General features: G+C 41.3%; 1 protein-coding gene across 1 annotated transcript in view; it reads right to left on the bottom strand.

The window, feature by feature from the left end:
* LOC135554332 (ubiquitin carboxyl-terminal hydrolase 43-like) overlaps positions 1-19,208 on the bottom strand; it is a 98,105-nt gene extending 78,897 nt beyond the window's left edge. The window contains exons 1-2 of the mRNA XM_064986579.1: positions 18,276-19,208; positions 4,491-4,640 (exon numbers count right to left, since the gene is read on the bottom strand). Coding sequence (XP_064842651.1) covers positions 4,491-4,640; positions 18,276-18,896 — 771 coding nt within the window. The 5' untranslated portion in view covers positions 18,897-19,208. The remainder of the gene's footprint in view (positions 1-4,490; positions 4,641-18,275) is intronic.
* Positions 19,209-19,798: the final 590 nt, after the last annotated feature.

Below are 19,798 nucleotides of genomic sequence, written 5' to 3'. Positions count from 1 at the left end.
CTTTGCTTTTTATTTTATATTCAACATAATATTGTAAATAATAAAACAAATGAAAATGTCATGGACAAAAATGATGGGACCCTTAACCAAATATTTTGTTGCACAACCATTACAGGCAATCACTGCAATCAAACGTTTTCTGTAGCTCTCAATAAGACTTCTGCACCTGTTAACAGGTAGTTTGGCCCACTCTTCCTGATCAAACTGCTCCAGCTGTCTCAGGTTTGATGGGGACCTTCTCCAGACTGCAAGTTTCAGCTCTTTCCATAGATGTTCAATAGGATTCAGATCAGGACTCATAGAAGGCCACTTCAAAATAGTCCAATGCTTTGTTCTTATCTATTCTTGGGTGCTTTTAGCTGTTTGCTTTGGGTCATTATCCTGTTGGAGGACCCATGACCTGCGACTGAGACAGAGCTTTCTTACACTGGGAAGTACGTTTCGCTCCAGAATGCTTTGATAGTCTTGAGATTTCATTGTGCCCTGCACAGATTCAAGATTCAAGGGTCAATTTTCCTCTTGTGGCCACGACCAGGGAGGTTGGCTCCAGTTCAATGGACCTTAAACTTCTTAATAATATTTGTAACTGTTGTCACAGGAACATCAAGCTGCTTGGAGTTGGTCTTGTAGCATTTACCTTTACCATGCTTGTCTATAATTTTCTTCCTGATCTCCTCAGACAAATCACTCCTTTGTTTTCTCTGGTCAATGTTCAGTGCGATGCACACAATGATACCAAACAGCACAGTGACTACTTTTCTCCATTTAAATAGGCTACTTTTCTCTACTTTAAATAGGCTGAATGACTGATTACAAGATTGGAGACGTGTGATACTAATTAAAGAAGCTAATTAGTTTGAAATATCACTATAATCCAATTGTTTATTATATTTTCTAAGGGGTACCAACAAATGTGTCCAGGCCATTTTAGAATATCTTTGTAGAATAAGCAATCATTCATCTCTTTTCACAGCTTCTTTGCTTTATTCTATGACATACCAAAGGCATGCAAGTGTACATGATAAAATAGCTTTTAATGTCAGCACTTTTTAGGAGGAATGAAGCATTATTTCAATGAGCTGTAAGGGTACCAACAAATCTGAGCACGTCTGTATATACACTACCATTCAAAAGTTTGGGGTCACTTAGAAATGTCCTTGAAAATCACATTTTTTTGTCCATTAAAATAACATCAAATTAATTAATCAGAAATACAGTGTAGACATTGTTAATGTTGTAAATGACTATTCTAGCTGGAAACGGCTGATTTTGTATGGAATATCTACATGGGCGTACAGAGGCCCATTATACATTTACATTTAAGTCATTTAGCAGACGCTCTTATCCAGAGCGACTTACAAATTGGTGAATCAGCAACCATCACTCTTGTGATCCAATGGCAGGTTGTGTTAGCTAATCCAAGTTTATCATTTTAAAAGGCTAATTGATCATTAGAAAACCCCTTTACAATTATGTTAGCAAAGCTGAAAACTGTTGTGCTAATTAAAGAAGCAATAAAACTGCCCTTTCGACTAGTTGAGTATCTGGAGCATCACCATTTGTGGGTTTGATTACAGGCTCAAAATGGACAGAAACAAAGAACTTTCTTCTGAAACTCGTCAGGCTATTCTTGGTCTAAGAAATTAAGGCTAATCCATGTGAGAAATTGCCAAAAAACTGAAGATCTCATACGCTGTGTACTACTCCCTTCACATAAGAGTTCCATCTGGCTTTAATCAGAATAGAAAGAGGAGTGGGAGGCCCAACTGAGCAAGAGGACAAGTACATTAGAGTGTCTAGTTTGAGAAACAGATGCCTCACAAGTCCTCAACTGGCAGCTTCATTAAATAGTACCCGCAAAACACCAGTCTCAATGTCAACAGTGAAGAGGCCACTCCGGGATGCTGGCCTTCTAGGCAGAGTTGTAAAAAACAACATATCTCAGACTGGCCAATAAAAAGAAAAGATTAAGATGGGCAAAAGAGGGCCTCCTGGGTGGCACAGTGGTCTAAGGCACTGCTTTGCTATCTGTGCCCTCAGAGATTCTGGGTTCGTGCCCAGGCTCTGTTGCAGCCGGTCGCGACTGGGAGGCCCATGGGGCGGGGCACAATTGGCCCAGCGTCGTCCAGGCGAGGGAGGGATCGGCCGGCACTATAACAAGTTCAAAAGTTCAAATGGGTCTCCTTCACACAGAAAGGTGAACCATTGGAGGTGTGGTGTGGGAAGATAGCCTAACCAAATTGATATTACTAGTTTGTCTTGCCTAAACTAAAGTAAAAGTGTAAAATCAATGATGAAGTGGAGCGGCAAGCTGTCAAAAACAGCAGATTTTCGTCCCTCACACCGCCAGACTCTTGGGTGTTAACAAAGTGTGGCAACTTTTTCCTTGACGTGTCCCAGACTTATAATGACAGGCCTTATCAGCAGTCCTCCAGTCCCAGCCTCCTCTGATGTCCTCTGTGGCCTCATACGGAGAGACAGAGACACAGTCCAGATCACCTCCTGTGCCCTCTGGCCCTGCACTGAAGGGCAACTCATCTCAGATTGGAGCTTTGTTCAAGTATTGGATAGACACTGCATAGTACTGTATATGGCCAGATAAACAAAGATGGGGGTGTCAACAGAAATATGGAGAGGGGGGGGAGGATAGATGGAGGGAAAAGGGAAAGTGCGTGTGAGGGGACCGAATGCTCATTGCTCAAAGCAAACAACCAAATTGAATGGCTCAATGAACTGGGGCCCATACAAACACTCACTGTCACACACACACAACTTACTGAGCATCACTTAGCCTACACATATGCATACACCCATAAACACAAGAACACACCCACACATATGCAAACACACTAACCTGCTAACCTGTTCGAAGATAGATGAAGTAAGAAAATCACACTTTGAGGAATCTTACATACAAGACCACAAAGCTGAGTTCACACTGGCAACTGAATCTCTGAACCTCTGTCTTAGCCTACACACTGTCTAGTTTCTAGTCTTAACCACAGCCTTTGGTTCAGTAGGTCCCTACATGGTTAGTGTCAGTGAGATTCACGTCAACAGACCACGGCTTGAGACCACCTCTTACTTTGATCTATTAATTCAAGTATGCAGAGTGTCAAATTCAATTGATGCAACAAAGACCAAGCTGTGTTTTATCCAAAACAAGAGCCAGCAGGCCTAAACAGTAGCCAAGCTGTACTGGTCCGGAACACCATTTATCCTCCCTCAAACCATGCATCTCACTTCTGTTACTTAACACGCAAAAAAGTGTAACAGATTGTTTTCCGTGTGTTCGCATACCAATTTGATAAAGACATGTTGAATCCCAAATACAGTGATGTATTGTTCTGTGAATCTGAGACTGAAATTCCCCTCCAGCCGAATAGCGATGATACAACAGAATAAATCAGTGGAGTAAGGTCTGTGGGAGAAGGGACACTGACATCATTTAGATTTATTTGTGATGACTCACCAACCGGGAATTTAGCACTTGGTATGAATCATTCCACTGGTTATCACCCTGATAGCACTGCTAAAGAGGGGGTGTATTTCAAAAGCAGAAATATGTTTTTAATAATGCATGAAACTCCCTGCTAATGGGCACAGTGGAACCGATCAAAGGCCTATCCAGGGGGTGTCAGGCTCCACTGTGCCCACAGGCATACCTTCAGGAGGAGCCATGCACAGAGAAATGATCAAACAGCAAATTACCCAGCTTTGATTCTACTCCTCAGGCTGCACAGAAGACATTATAGAACAAAGTTGCAGGTCTCCTGTGAAAGCAGCAGATTCACTTGTGGCATCAGCTAGACGGCTGCAGCACACAGGGCATGTTCACAGACAGACAGACAGAACTATGGAAAGCCATCACAACAGCTCTAAACTGTTCCTCCCCCACAAACACAGGAAATAAGTTTGTCAGAGAGGCAATTGTTTCCAAACAGGTGCATGAATAATTTCACCGAAGGGGGTAGGCAATACAAGGTATAGAGGGAGCTTTATCCCTCACACAGGGTTATCAGAATTATCTGTTGATTCATATGCCATTTAGAGCACAGGAGAGAAGGAAATATGTCACTTCTATCCAATGCTGCTCTTCCTCTCACATCTGTTCAGAATTTTTCTGAATAACAGAGTACATAAATTAAAGTTGATTAATGCTGTGTTAGCACATTTAGTATAGATCCAAGGGTAGATAAGTACATCAATAATTGAGAGCTGAATTTAAATTGTACAGACTTAGAGCTGCAAAGAACTTAAAGATGCTGTTGCAAATGCCTGGAGAAACTGACGTTCTGTTGTGAAACCAAGGTTCTGTAGGTATATGAAAAGATCATTTTCTGTATAGCAATAGATATTACAGACAGTAGTTCTTGCTCTTGTGAGTGAGGAGTGCAAGGCACTGTTGAGACTTGTAGCTCAAGCCTACACTTTGAGTTCAGTACAGTTCAATGTGACTGTGTGACAGTGGATGGAGAAGGCACTCTTACCTTCCCTGGGGCTTTGGTCTTCTTATTGTTGTTGCTGCAGGAGGACAAGTTGACATCCTCGTGAACTCGGTCCAGAAGCCAAAGCAGGAACTCCAGGGCGTCATGTTGGGAGTTTCCTCGGAATTGGGATCCATACTTTGATACTATACTCTAGAGAGGGAAAGGAGAGTCACATGGTCAATGAAGGAGTCCATGTAAAACTGTATTGTAAACATTGGTGAATTAGTGCGTCTTCAATGGACAGAGAAAACAGATTAGCTGACTGTTGTTTTAAAATCATTACATTGATGTAATTCAAGATGAATGTACTATAACCACACAGTGTGCTTTTGAAGTAAAAACTTTGCCTAAATGCATGAATAACCTTTTGCTGTCTGGATAATCCGAACATTTTGCAAAAGAGTGAAAAACTAAAACAGCAGTGGGATTATTCATATCCAAATCTGACAGCTTGTTAGGATTTGAGATGTGACAGGAATACCCAAATTGCAGTACCAAAAGCTATTGGTTTGTTTACTGCCATTCCCGCTTACATAGAAACATGTAACACACAGTGTGATATTCACTGGCCAACTGAGGTGTGCAAGACCCTATATAATCAGTTTTATTTTTTGCCAAATTACACTTGTTTTTTTTCCCAAATTCCATTTTCTCCGTTTGTTTTTTCCAGGTTTCTGTTTTTTCAGGTTTTTGCTCTCAAAATATATTTTTTTAGATAGAAAACAACAACATTTTATGTTTTAGGTCCACACCAATGCTTAAACCACATCAGGAGACACCTTTTGAGGTCTGGGAAAAATATATTACATTTACATTTATGGGTGTAGATCCCCTTTTATTCATTGCACAGCAACACTTTGGTTCGCGGTGTTTTTGGAGGACACGTGATTGCAGAGTTTGCTAAACAAATCGCCACTGGATTGATGCAGATAATCATGATATCATTCTGCCAGGTAGGTATAGGCTTTTGGGGAAGCCTTCCCATCTCCAGAAGATGGATCAGTATTAGCATCATTGCTAATGCCTACACAAAAAGTGGTAGACAAACGAGCACATGCAGACAGGGGCATTCGCATGTTGCCTCTTCAGAAAGTTTAAGGAAAATACGAATCACTGATGCATTTTGTTCATGTCTTAACACCATAGTGCCTTCAAAGCTCATCACTAAGCTAAGGATTCTGAGACTAAACACCTCCCTATGCAACCAGATCCTGGACTTCCTGACGGGCCGCCCCCAGGTGGTAAAGGTAGGCAACAACACATCTGCCACGCTGATCTTCAACACGGGGGGCCCCTCAAGGGTGCGTGCTTAGTCCCCTCCTATACTCCCTGTTCACCCACGACTGCTCATTCAAGCACGACTCCAACACCATCATTAAGTTTGCAGACGACACAACAATGGTAGGCCTGATCCCCGACAACGATGAGACAGCCTGTAGGAAGGTTAGACACCTGATAGTGTGGTGCCAAGACAACAACCTCTCCCTCAACGTGATCAAGACAAAGGAGATAATCGTGGACTACAAGAAAAGGAGGGCCGAGCATTCCCCCATTCACATTGACAGGGCTGTAGTGGAGCAGGTCGAGAGCTTCAAGTTCCTTGATGTCCACATTACCAACAAACTATCATGGTCCCAACACACCAAGACAGTCGTGAACAGGGCACGACAATGCCTAATCCCCTTCAGGAGACTGAAAATATTTGGCATGGGTACTCAGATCCTCAAAAAGTTCTACACCTTGACCACCGAGTGCATCCTGACTGGTTGCATCATCACCCGGTATGGCAACTGCTCGGCATACGACCGCAAGGTGCTACAGAGGGTAGTGCGTACGGCCCAGGACATCACTGGGGCTAAGCTTCCTGCCATCCAGGACCTCTATACCAGGGGGTGTCAGCGGAAGGCCCTAAAAATTTTTAAAGACTCCAGCCACCCTAGTCATAGACTGTTCTCTCTGCTACCGCATGGCAAGCGGTACCGGAGCGCCAATTCTAGATCCAAAAGGCTCCATAACAGCTGCTATCCCAAAGCCATAAGACTGCTGAACAGTTAATTGAATGGCTACCTGGACTACTTGAATTGACCCCCCTTTTTATTTTTTATTTACGCTGCTGCTACTTGTCGTTAATTATTCATGGATAGTCATTTCACCATTACCTACATGTACTTATTACCTCAATTACCTCAATTACCGCGACTAACCTGTACCCCCACACATTGACTCTGTAACGGTACCCCCTGTTTATAACCTCGTCATTGTCATTTTATAGTGTTCCTTTTGTTATAACTTTAGTTTATTGAGTAAATATTTTTTTAACTTTCATTTTTCTAAACACTGCATTGTTGGTTAAGGGCTTGTAAGTAAGCATTTCACAGTAAGGTCAACACATCTTGTATTCGGCGCAAGTGACAAATACAATTTGATTTGATTTATGATAATCTTGTGCAAATTAATTAATTGTCTAACAAGTTCAATACATTTAGTTGATTTCCTGTTAAGTTCAATAAATGTTTTAATATTATTGAATTCCATTTTAATGTCTGGATTCCGTGATTCTGTCCGCGTTCTCCGCGTCGCAGATTTTATAGGACCCCAGGTGTGTCTGTTGGTCCACCTGTGGATCCACACAGGATCCCTTCTTCAGGAAGATCAGCTGTAGGCTTAATTCCTGTAGCACAGCCCCCACAGTGGACCCACAGCGGGTCAGTCATTGCCTCAAGCCCGATGTCCGTCTCCACAGAAAGCAGAACAAAGGGATTCTTGAATTGCAAATTCTCCCTAATGCTCTTCACGCTTCCCTCGTCGCCCACTGTCTGAGACAAAGCTATTTCAGGTCCCGGGCAGAAAATCCTCAAATGCTGCTGAGCCCAATCAGAGCTGACCTTGGATGGCTCCCACTGAACCCCCTCATATTCAGTTATTCAGAAACATTTGTCTCAACACCACACACACAACTACAGTACTAGTATTACCCAAACTTAACTGACAGATATAAAGACCGTTCTTTTGACATTTAAGAAAGCAACATCAAATGAAATATGTCCTTAGATATCACTGTGCCACAAAAAAGTAGGTTGAAGAATACTTAAGCCCACATGGAACACAATGTAAATTGAAATCTGTGGTTTAAGACTGAGTGGCACACGACTCAATTACTCTGGAATTAACCGTCTGAACCGCAGCTGGCAGCCTGAAGGAGCCTCAGCAGTAATGAGAGATTATGGAGAGAACAGCAGCCTGTGATCACTGCCTAATAATCCCTGGTATCTAACAGACACACTGTATGACTCTATCATACAGCAGAGTAGATCTCGCTATCATTGGTACAACCTGTATAATAACACACCGTGTGTGGGAGGTACTGCTTTCTCTACCTATCTTCAATGTAGCTACTCAGCTGAACATTGTACAAAGTGAACACACATTCAAAAACAGAGAGCAAAGTGATTATTGGGATGTGTCAAAGCAAAAGTAGGAGTAGAAGAGAGTAGTCTCCGAATGTTGTCTGAAAGTGTGCCTCTTCCTACAGTGTCTATTTTTAGTCAGAGACAAAGTCAGGATGAGAAGTATCACACTGTACAGGTCCTTACACACAATTACACAAAATGTGGACAACAAAATTAAAACATCACAATCACAGGGCCATAACTCAGACTGTGCAGACAAATCCATTGTCTAGTTGTCCCTGTGCCAGCAGCAAGTCTGTCCCTTTTGTGTCAAGAAAGAACAGCATGACATAATGGCCTCTTGGAGACTGGCAGCACAGCACAGAAGATAGCCTTTATGTAATAGGTTTGCTCATTGTACAGCTTTAACCTACTGTAAATTTTTTGCATGGATGGAAAAAGCACAATTGAGGTAGCAAGATGAAAGACTTATATTGATGTTGTACGACTTGTTTTGTTGTGTTCTACATAGCCTAAGTTAGTCTGATGGCAGTGTACAGACAATAAAGATTCTAACTCTTGACATACTTTAAATTAACTCTCTAAGGCAGTTTCCAGAAATAAGCTCTCTGTGGACACATAATGCTACAATTACAAGCTGCTGTTCCAGTGGCAAATCTCCCATGGTAATTCTAGTTATCTTCATCAGTGTCCATGAAATCTGGTAATTGCGTCAGATAAATAATTGATACTGTTGATAAGGTGTAGTTTTCTCTGAGGTGTCCACAATGGCCATTTTGACCTAATTACGTATAACTCTGGACTGTGTAATATGTGTGTATAATTAATGCTCTGGTTTATGAGGTATCTGACTCAAACTGACAATTAATACTTTATTTTATTTCACCTTTATTTAACCAGGTAGGCCAGTTGAGAACAAGTTCTCATTTGCAACTGCGACCTGGCCAAGAAAAAGCAAAGCAGTTCGACACATACAACAACACAGAGTTACACATGGAATAAACAAACATACAATCAATAATACAGTAGAAACATCTATATACAGTATGTGCAAATGAGGTAGGATAAGAGAGGTAAGGCAATACATAGGCCATGGTGGCAATGTCATTACAATATAGCAATTAAACACTGGAATGGTAGGATGTGCAGAAGATGAATGTGCAAGTAGAGATACTGGGGTGCAAAGGAGCAAGATAAATAAATAAATACAGTATAGGGATGAGGTAGATTGGATAGGCTATTTACAGATTAGCTACGTACAGCTGCAGTGATATGTGAGCTGCTCTGACAGCTGGTGCTATCGTTTAGGACCTTGAGTGTGGCTGAGGTGCACCCATGACCAGCTCTGAAACCAGATTGCATAGTGGAGAAGGTACGGTGAGATTCGAAATGGTCGGTAATCTGTTTGTTAACTTGGCTTTCCAAGACCTTAGAAAGGCAGGGTAGAATAGAGATAGGTCTGTAGCAGTTTGGGTCTAGAGTGTCTCCCCCTTTGAAGAGGGGGATGACCGCGGCAGCTTTCCAATCTATGGGAATCTCAGACAATACGAAAGAAAGGTTGAACAAGATAGTAATAGGGATTGCAATAATTTCGGCAGATAATTTTAGAAAGAGAGGGTCCAGATTAGAGCTTGGCCGATTAATCGGAATGGCCGATTAATTAGGGCCGATTTCAAGTTTTCTTAACCAGTTGGATATAGGGGGCGCTATTTAAATTTTTGGATGAAAAACGTTCCTGTTTTAAACAAGATATTTTGTCATGAAAAGATGCTCGACTATGCATATAATTGACTGCTTTGGATAGAAAACACTCTGATGTTTCCAAACCTGCAAAGATATTGTCTGTGAGTGCCACAGAACTGATGTTACAGAAAAAACCCAGATAAAATCCAATCAGGAAGTGCCGCATTTTTTGAAACCGCCTCATGACAATGACTCCTTATATGGCTGTGGAGAAGCTAGGAGTCAGCTTACATTTTCCACGTTTTCCCCAAGGTGTCTGCAGCATTGTGACGTATTTGTAGGCATATCATTGGAAGAGTGGTCGCTTGGTGTCCTCTGTTGCAATTATTGCGTAATCTCCAGCTGCAGTACTTTTCTGTTTGCGACTGAGGAGAAACCCAACTGCCACGAATGATTTATCATCGAATAGATATGTGAAAAACACCTTGAAGATGATTCTAAACAACGTTTGCCATGTTTCTGTCGATATTATGGAGTTAATTTGGAAAAAAATTTGGCGTTGTAGTGAATGAATTTTCGTTTTTTTTCTTAGCCAAAAGTGATGAACAAAACAGAGCGATTTCTCCTACACAAATAATCTTTTTGGAAAAAATGAACATTTGCTATCTAACTGAGAGTCTCCTCATTGAAAACATCCGAAGTTCTTCAAAGGTAAATTATTTTATTTGAATGCTTTTCTTGTTTTTGTGAAAATGTTGCCTGCTGAATGCTAGGCTTAATGCTATGCTAGGCTATCGATACTCTTACACAAATGCTTGTGTAGCTTTGGTTGAAAAGCATATTTTGAAAATCTGAGATGACAGTGTTGTTAACAAAAGGCTAAGCTTGTGTTTCAATATATTTATTTAATTTCATTTGCGATTTTCATGAATAGAAAAAGTTGCGTTATGCTAATGCGTTATAGTTTAAGTATTTTTCTGTCGATTTCTCTGCCAAGCAGGATGAACAAACGTGACGTTTTTCGCCTCCAAAAAAATTATTGTGGGAAAAAAGGAACATTTGCTATCTAACTGGGAGTCTCCTGAGTGAAAGCATCTGAAGTTCTTCAAAGGTAAATTATTTAATTTGGTTGCTTTTCTTATTTTTGTGAAAATGTTGCCTGCTGCCAGCACAGCCTAGCATAGCATTATGCCATGCTAAACTTACACAAATGCTTGTCTAGCGTTGGCTGTAACGTATATTTTGAAAATCTGAGATGACAGTGTTGTTAACAAAAGGCTAAGCTTGTGTTTGAATATATTTATTTCATTTCATTTGCGATTTTCATGAATAGGAAACGTTGCGTTATGGTAATGCGCTTGAGGCTATGATTACGCTCCCGGATACGGGATTGCTCGTCGCTAGAGGTTAACAATCGGAAATCCGTATTTTTGGACACCTTTATTTAACTAGGCACGTCAGTTAAGAACACATTCTTATTTTCAATGACGGCCTAGGAACGGTGGGTTAACTGCCTTGTTCAGGAGCAGAACGACAGATTTTTACCTTGTCAGCTCGGGGATTCAATCTTGCAACCTTACAGTTAACTAGTCCAATGCTCTAACCACCGGCCTCTCACTGCACTCCACGAGGAGCCTGTCTGTTACGCAAATGCAGTAGAAGCCAAGGTAAGTTGCTAGCTAGCGTTAAACTTATCTTATAAAAAACAATCAATCAATCAAGCATAATCACTAGTTAACTACACATGGTTGATGATATTACTAGCTTATCTAGCGTGTCCTGCGTTGCATATAATCGATGCAACGCAGGGGATGATTTAACAAAAGCGCATTTGCGAAAAAAGCACAATCATTGTACGACTGTACCTAACCATAAACACCAATGAGTCAGGATATATGCAACAGTTTGGGGAGCCTGGCTCATTGCGAACTAATTTGCCAGAATTTTACGCAATTATGACATAACATTGAAGGTTGTGCAAAAACAGGAATATTTAGACTAATGGATGCCACCCCTTAGATAAAATACGTAACAGTTCCATATTTCACTGAAATAATAAACGTTTTGTTTTCGAAATGATAGATGACCAAAGGCTCGTATTTCTGTGTGTTATTATATTATAACTAAGTCTATGACTTGATAGAGCAGTCTGAATGAGCGATGGTAGGAAGCAGCAGGCTCGTAAGCATTAATTCAAACAGCACTTTCGTGCGTTTTGCCAGCAGCTCTTCGCAAGCACAGCGCTGTTTATGACTTCATGCCTATCAGCCAAATGGCCTGTGTAACCGATGTGAAATGGCTAGCTAGTTAGCGGGTGCGCGCTAGTAGCGTTTCAATCGTCACTCGCTCTGAAACTTGGAGTGGTTGTTTCTCTCGCTCTGCATCGGTAAAGCTGCTTCGAGGGTGGCTGTTGTCGATGTGTTCCTGGTTCGAGCACAGGGGGAGCGAGGAGAGGGACGGAAGCTATACTGTTACACTGGCAATACTAAAGTGCCTATACGAACATCCAAAAGTCAAAAGGTATATAAAATGCAAATGGTATAGAGAGAAATAGTCCTATAAATACTATATTAACTACAACCTAAAACCTCTTACCTTGGAATATTGAAGTCTCATGTTAAAAGGAACCACCAACTTTCATATGTTCTCATGTTCTGAGCAAGGAACTCAAAAGTTAGCTTTTTTACATGGCACATATTGCACTTTTACTTTCTTCTCCAATACTTTGTTTTAGAATTATTTAAACCAAATTGAACATGTTTCATTATTTATTTGAGGCTAAAATTGATTTTTATTTATGTATTATATTAAGTTAAAGTAAATGTTCATTCAATATTGTTGTAATTGTCATTATTACAAATAAATAAATATCGGCCGATTAATCGGGATCGGCTTTTTTGGTCCTCCAATAATCGGTATCGGCGTTGAAAAATCATAATCGGTCGACCTCTAGTCCAGATTGTCTAGCCCGGCAGATTTGTAGGGGTACAGATTTTGCACCTCTTATAGAACATCACAAACTGGATTTGGGTTAAGGAGACGTGGGGAGGTTTGAGTGAGTTGCTGTGGCGAGCGCAGGGCTTTTGACCATATGGACCAGTCCCATCAGTCATATAAATAGGACCGCTGCTAGGGCTTTTTACTGTAACAGCAGCTACATTAGATGACCTCTGAATGTTGGTATGCACTGCCTCTTGCTCTGTGGTGTCATCATCAAGCAGATTAGGCATGATAATGACTATAGTGGGTGCTGGTACTGTAAAACTGACATATACTGTATGTACGCCCAGGGGTTAAAACTTCTTGGTGACAGGGGGCAGTATTTTTACGTCCGGATGAAATGCATGCCCAACTTCAACTGCCTGCTACTCATCCCCAGAAGATATGATATGCATATTATTAGTAGATTTGGATTGACAACATTCTGACGTTTCTAAAACTGTTTGAATCATGTCTGTGAGTATAACAGAACTTCTTTAGCAGGCGAAACCCCGAGGACAAACCATTCAGATTTCTTTTTTTTAAGTCACTCTCTATTCAATTGGTTTTCTTTGGGAATCCAGATTTCTAAGGGACCTTCTTGCAGTTTCTGTCGCTTCTACCGGATGTCAACAGTCTTTAGAAATTGGTTGAGGTTTTTCCTTTGTGTAATGAAGAAGTACGGCCATCTTGAACGAGGGTCACTTGAAGTGTACTGTTAGATAGAGGCACGTGACCAGAAAGCTAGCACAAGTTTGTTTTCCTCCTGTACTGAACACAGATCATCCAGTCTTTAATTTTGTAAATTATTAAATACCTAAAGTTGTATTACAAAAGTAGTTTGAAATGTTTTGGCAAAGTTTACAGGTATCTTTTGAGATATTTGGTAGTCACATTGCGCAAGTTGGAACCGGTGTTTTTCTGGATCAAACGCGCCAAATAAATGGACATTTTGGATATATATATCGACGGAATTAATCGAACAAAAGGACCATTTGTGATGTTTATGGGACATATTGGAGTGCCAACAAAAGAAGCTCGTCAAAGGTAAGGCATGAATTATATTATTATTTCTGCATTTTGTGTCACGCCTGCAGGGTTGAAATATGTTTTTCTCTCTTTGTTTACGGAAGTGCTATCCTCAGATAATAGCATTGTTTGCTTTTGCCAAAAAGCCTTTTTGAAATCTGACATGTTGGCTGGATTCACAACAAGTGTAGCTTTAATTTGCTTTCTTGCATGTGTGATTTAATGAAAGTTTGATTTTTATAGTAATTTATTTGAATTTGGCGCTCTGCATTTTCCCTGGCTTTTGGAGAGAGGTTAAATATCCCAGAGAGGTTAAATTGAGAGGTGTGTGTGTGGGGGGGGGGGGGTTTGACTGTGAGAAGGTCAGTTCTGTCGACCTTTTAAAAGGACATTCTATTCCAAAATAAATGAAAATTCTAAAATAGAATTTCCCACTCCGGAAATGAGCCCACGACCACCCCCATCCACACCGCCCCCTCCCAGCACCACCACCACCAACACTGCCCCCTCCCACCCACCACCAACACATTTTACACATTTTTGGGGATTTGAGAAATAAGTGTAGTAACACTAGAACGCTCCGTGATCCTCCGCTATTTACAGTGGCCATCATAACTGCTTTCAAATGTGGGTTTTGAGTGCTCCTCAAGAGGAATTTTACTTTCTCGCATAGAATGCGACAGGCTAAACAATTTAATAGGTAAGCTATTTTACCATTGGGTTGTGTGATTTTGCAGTTGCCTACTCATGTTGGAAAATGAAAATGTGGACAACACATTTTTCATTATATAATTCAAAATTAGGGAGCGGTGTCATGCCCATAGAGGGCACAGGTGCACGTACCCCCACAGATTTGTCTTGTTTATATATATTATTATTATTATTTAAAAAAATAATACTACTAGCCACCCAGCAATTTTATGCCCAGATAGATTCCTAATCTCCCAACATCATAACTAGCTACCAAGAAGCCATTTCAGGCTATCAATGAAGTTAGAGTAGCTAGCTTGTCTAACTATATTAGCTGGCATGCCTTTAGAAAAGCAAGCAATTACTATATGACCTGAATAAGACTCACATTACTTTCAATATTTTACCTACATTTTTTCAGAGATGCAGAAAAGCATATTTAGTTTCTTTAAAAAAAGACTGTCAGGAGGATACAGACAGCTCAAGAGGTTTAGATGTTTAGATATGCAGAAAAATAAACCGTTTTGACATAGAATTAAGCTTAATTACTATAGTTCTAGATTGCAGCAAAATGCTGTTTCGGGTGTTTGAAAAATGCTACATTCTCCAACTTCAGGACTGGGACATATCCCAATATGGATCACCCCCAAGCCATCCTCATGTACTTTGTCCCCCCTCAGATTTTTGGGGTGCGTGACCTCCCTGACCAAAGGTCCTGGGTCTCATTTGAATCATATGTGCCGGGTGTCGGACCCGTTGGGACCCAGCCCAATTAAACCCCTGTGTACGCCTGAAGAGAAGAGTTACAGAACAAGAACAAGTGTCATCTCCCTGTGACTTCACTGAGTCATTTAACTTCATATTTAAAGTCCTGAAACCCAAAGCTCTGCCAGATTAGATAGCCTAATCATTAAAAGGAGACCCCAAATATTGACACATCCTTGGAAGCCAGAGTCACTCTCACATTGATGAGTCATCACACAAACATGTCAAAACTCTAAACCGATTTATCCTTCAAACACGACCAGATAGTCCATCTGCTCCGTAGGGAGGGAGGGAGGACTGAATTCCAGCTCAAGAGGCCTTCATCCCTCCCTCCCTACCCTCCCTGACCCTTGTCCTAGGCCTCTCCCATGTTATTGAAACCTATATACTAGCTGTTGAGTAACTGTTTGAGTTTCTGTTTTCAAACCTTCTCTGGCCCCTCTATGCAAACAGTGAAATCCACCAGGAGGGATTCAGAGAATGCACTAGGACAAACAGATCAGATATTCTTTAAAACACACATCGGATTCTGATCCCAGAGCAGGTAGAATGAAGCCCTCAGATCAGAGGACAGTGACAGGTAGGACATGATGAACGGGAAGAATATATATAAAGTCGCGGGCACAGTACTTAACCTTCAATACCACATTTCAGTAACCCTCCCCCGACAGCGTCAGTCCTGCAGGGTGCTACTGGAATGTGGCTCAGTGCCAGTCATCCTGCGGTAGCTACCTTTGTGTTTTATTTTTCTCCAGTCTGCGCCACCAACCTGCCTGAGAGGACACTGGGACAGATCACCATTTAATGGTAACATTTTGCTTCTAATAAACCAATGACCTCTCTTCTGAATTCACTCAAAATACATTTTGCCTGCTTACAATGAGGCTTGAAAAGTCATTTCTTTCTGCCAAGCTGTCAGTCATTCTCGCATTAGAGTTGACTTGGTGCATAAGAGTGAATATTAGCCTGTGACTGAATAGCACACGTGTGCAACCACCAAATTGCTTTTGCTAATACATTGTGTTACATCATAAAGTTTACTTACATTCATTTTCTCCTCCAAAATTGTGTTTATTTTTTTTATGACCCAAACACTTATCCACCTTCTTTGCTATTCCTTGTCTATGCTATTCACTCTATCTCCTCTTACTCTGTCAGAGGCATGTGGATTGACTGATAATACTGTTTGAGAACTCTGCTCTGAGATAATTATGAAGTGGGCCATTTAAATTACGGGGTAAGGTTTTTGATTGTTTATAGATGGCTGGTTGTTTTGTCTGATGCTCCCATGGCCTAAGGGCTCAGACAGGGGCCTGACAGCTATCTGATTATCTTATGGTGCCTGCAGACAGCTGTGGAATTACATAGAAGACCGTTTTAGATGGCCAGACATGAACTCATGACCCTTCTGGTGACAGAGCCACAGCCAAGATGCACGCCTGTGTGTACTTAAACACAGGAAAGATCTCATCACATGCATTGAGCATTTTTCATTACAGCTATCTTGAGATCTCAACTATCTTGACTACATGAAGCCAGCTCAGATTTTTGTCTTAAAATCTGACAGGAGAGCCCCACAAGATAAGAAGGAAGTGGCTATAGATGGAGAGGAGTTGGCAGGGTATCCTTAGAAGAGTGAGGTTGTGAGAAAGAGTTACTTTTTGGAGGAAAGGAACGGTCACACGGAACATTGGGTTATACAGAAACCAAATAAACTAGTTAGGATTGATTCTCCTCTGAGACCTCTCTGGCAGGAGGTACAGCACTGACGACACAATAAAGGTAATAAAATCTCTGGGTAGTGATTTAGTCTGGTATTGTGGGGGGGCACTCTCAACCTGCCCCTCATTGACCACCACCCAGACAAAACTTCTCTCACTCTTCTTCTCCAGTACATTACACTGAGCTAGAGGCAAAGTGATTGAGCCCCTGGCTTTGCACAATGCAGGGTGAAGGTGTGCCTCTAGTTATGCTTACACCTCTTCTCCTCACAGATCAATTAGCATTTCCAAGAATAAATCCATTGTGAATGTATTGTCCTACCCCTTATCATCTTCTCTTTATCCGGCCTTGAACTATATAGGAGCTTAGCACTGCAGGCGCGGGAGTGTGATAATTGTGTTTTCCTCCTCTTTAGCGTGGGCAGGGTGGGAAAGCCTGAGGGGAAACTGATACTGTCACCGCCTCCTGATCCACAAGAAGATCCGCACTCAGATCCACACTCAGATCCGCACTCAGATCCACACTCAGATCCACTCTCAGATCCTTTAATGGAGAGTGTTCCTCTCAATAAACAGTTGTCTCTATGGCAATGTTGCCTAACTAACATAATGAAGTGTGTCCTATTCAGAAACACTCCAATATTGTAAATGGTAGTGAGTCAGCCAGGTGCTATGCTCATCATCTCAGCGACTGGAATATTAAAGCCCAGCGTTCGAAGCCGCCGTACCTGGAAAACACTCAATATAACACACCAGCATTCAAAAGTCTGTTTAGAGTATATTAAGTCCATTGTTTATATTCATGCTTCTTCTATGCTGTGAGTGTCCGATGGAACAAAGTGCTAGCTCAGCACTCCAGACAGACACCTGGTAATCCCATGCCCTCAGACTCCAGTGACACACAGTGCCAGCCAGCCACCTCATTAGTAAGTGCTGAACTAAAAGCCATCTGGGTAAACTCACTGACTATAAAAGCACTGTAGAGATGAACTGGAGTTCAGCATAGCTATCAAAGCTCCATGATGCACTGACTTGTAAAGTAATCAATCCTGGAGAAAAAAATAAACAGGTTACCTATAAGCTAATAAATCTTATGAACTCCAATGTCATGGATAGTGCCTCAGCATCATTTTTGGAATATCAAATCAAATGTTATTTGTCACATGTTTCGTAAACAACAGGTGTAGACTAACAGTGAAATGCTTATTGACCAATATGATAACATTTTCTGTAAATCCCCTCAATATATCCCCTCAATATTTTCTGTAAATCCCCCCATAATGTCAAACAAATAGTTTTTTTTATCATGTTAGGAATGACTGCAGCATAGTTTTTTATGTTGCGGTTTCAATCAAGGTATACAGGGGCAAATGGAAATACAGCAGTTATCTTCTCCCCTGGATCTCTGGTACTATAATGGCTTGTCCTGAGTTTATTACATAGTAAGTATATTGTTAGTACACAGGGATAAGAGCAACTCAATTGAATAATAGCCAACTATAACCTACCTTGAATTCCACGGATAGTTGCGGGATGTATTCCAGAGTCCAGAGTGCCCTAACAAGTGATGCCAACTGCTCCGTGACTTCACCTCTGGCATGCTGCGTGTCTTCACTTTTAACAATCCCATTAATTCTCCTTCGACTCAAATCCAATTTGTACCATTCCAACCCGAGATACTCTGCGAGCAGGTCAGTGTTGCTCAAGCACTGGACCACGGCGTTCATGAAACAGGTGTTCCCGTGATTTTTCAAGCCTATAACACCTGGAATGTTGCCACCATAGCACCATAAAACCCTTTCTTTCACCGAGCAACGGGAAGAAGCTATCGAATTATTTTTAACAGAATCCTCCCCGGCGACCTGGACATCCTCTTTGCTATTTTCTGAGTTGGCACTGAGTGTGCAAGGTGTCCCGTCACGAAACCCTCCATCGTCATCCTCTGCGCCCTGAACTGCAACGTCTCCAAAGTGGGTAAAAGTGCCCAAAGTTTTGATAATTTTATTTACAAAACTCCCCACCGACTTCAATGATTTCTTTCGAAAAAGCCGTCCATGTTTCTGTTTGTTTTCCTTGCGCGTTGCTGCCTTTGACGTGGCTTCATCCTTCACTCTGCAGTGTTTATCCATATCTTTATAATACTTTGCCGATGTTGGAGAATTCTGGAATTAATTTCGAGGCCAGTGTGCCACTTTTCTGCAGAGATTTCCCATCCGGATACCGTGAGGAGGACAGAACACCAGCGCACAGAGGTGAAACCATGGCACATCAACACATATCAACTCCGTTCAGCGTCAAACATGTCAACACTTACTGAAACCCTTAATGCTTGTTGACCAAATTACACGAGCTCCATCGATGTTCAACATTACCCGCGCCTTTCCTTGCCTCCTACTTGCAGCCTTTACGGGCATGTACACGCGCACTTACCCATCGCTTCGAACTTCGCCTCGAAAGAGGCGTGTATTCATATGCGTAGTGTGTGACTATTCCCTCCCACTTTGATTCTAGTCCCTGTATCATCAAAGTAGTTTACGCTGACATAGTAGGCCATATAAACGCTGACTCACAAGTTGATGTTTCCAGGTTTAAAAACTTTGATTCTCATGAAAACAATCAAGTTGATGTTTCCAGGTTGAACTTTTCTTCCCATGAAAACAATCAGTTTTTCATGGTTGAATGTTGAAACAGTCATGTTTTCTGTTTGGCATGTTTTCTTTGTTTAGTATTAAATACATGGATAAGTCATGGACAGGTTTTTGCATTTAGAACACACACATATTAGCCAATCATAAATGGATTAATGATGTGTGGACATGATTTAAAGTAGGTTATGTGTGTTTCCCATTGTTTGGGAACCCCTGCTGTTTCAACCCACTGGCATGAAGGGCAGTGGTGAGGTGCTCACCTGAAGAGAGCAGTAACCAACCATACACAACAAGATAGAAGGAAATGATGGAAAATATGCAGACATATTTCAGTCAGTTTCATCTCAAACATGAACTTTGTGGAGTTTGTTGGTTGGGGGAAA

The sequence above is a fragment of the Oncorhynchus masou genome, chromosome 14 (genome assembly GCF_036934945.1).
Source record: "Oncorhynchus masou masou isolate Uvic2021 chromosome 14, UVic_Omas_1.1, whole genome shotgun sequence".
NCBI classification, from domain to species: domain Eukaryota; kingdom Metazoa; phylum Chordata; class Actinopteri; order Salmoniformes; family Salmonidae; genus Oncorhynchus; species Oncorhynchus masou.
Note: the sequence above shows the minus strand (reverse complement) of the source record. Positions and strands in the feature narration are given on the sequence as shown.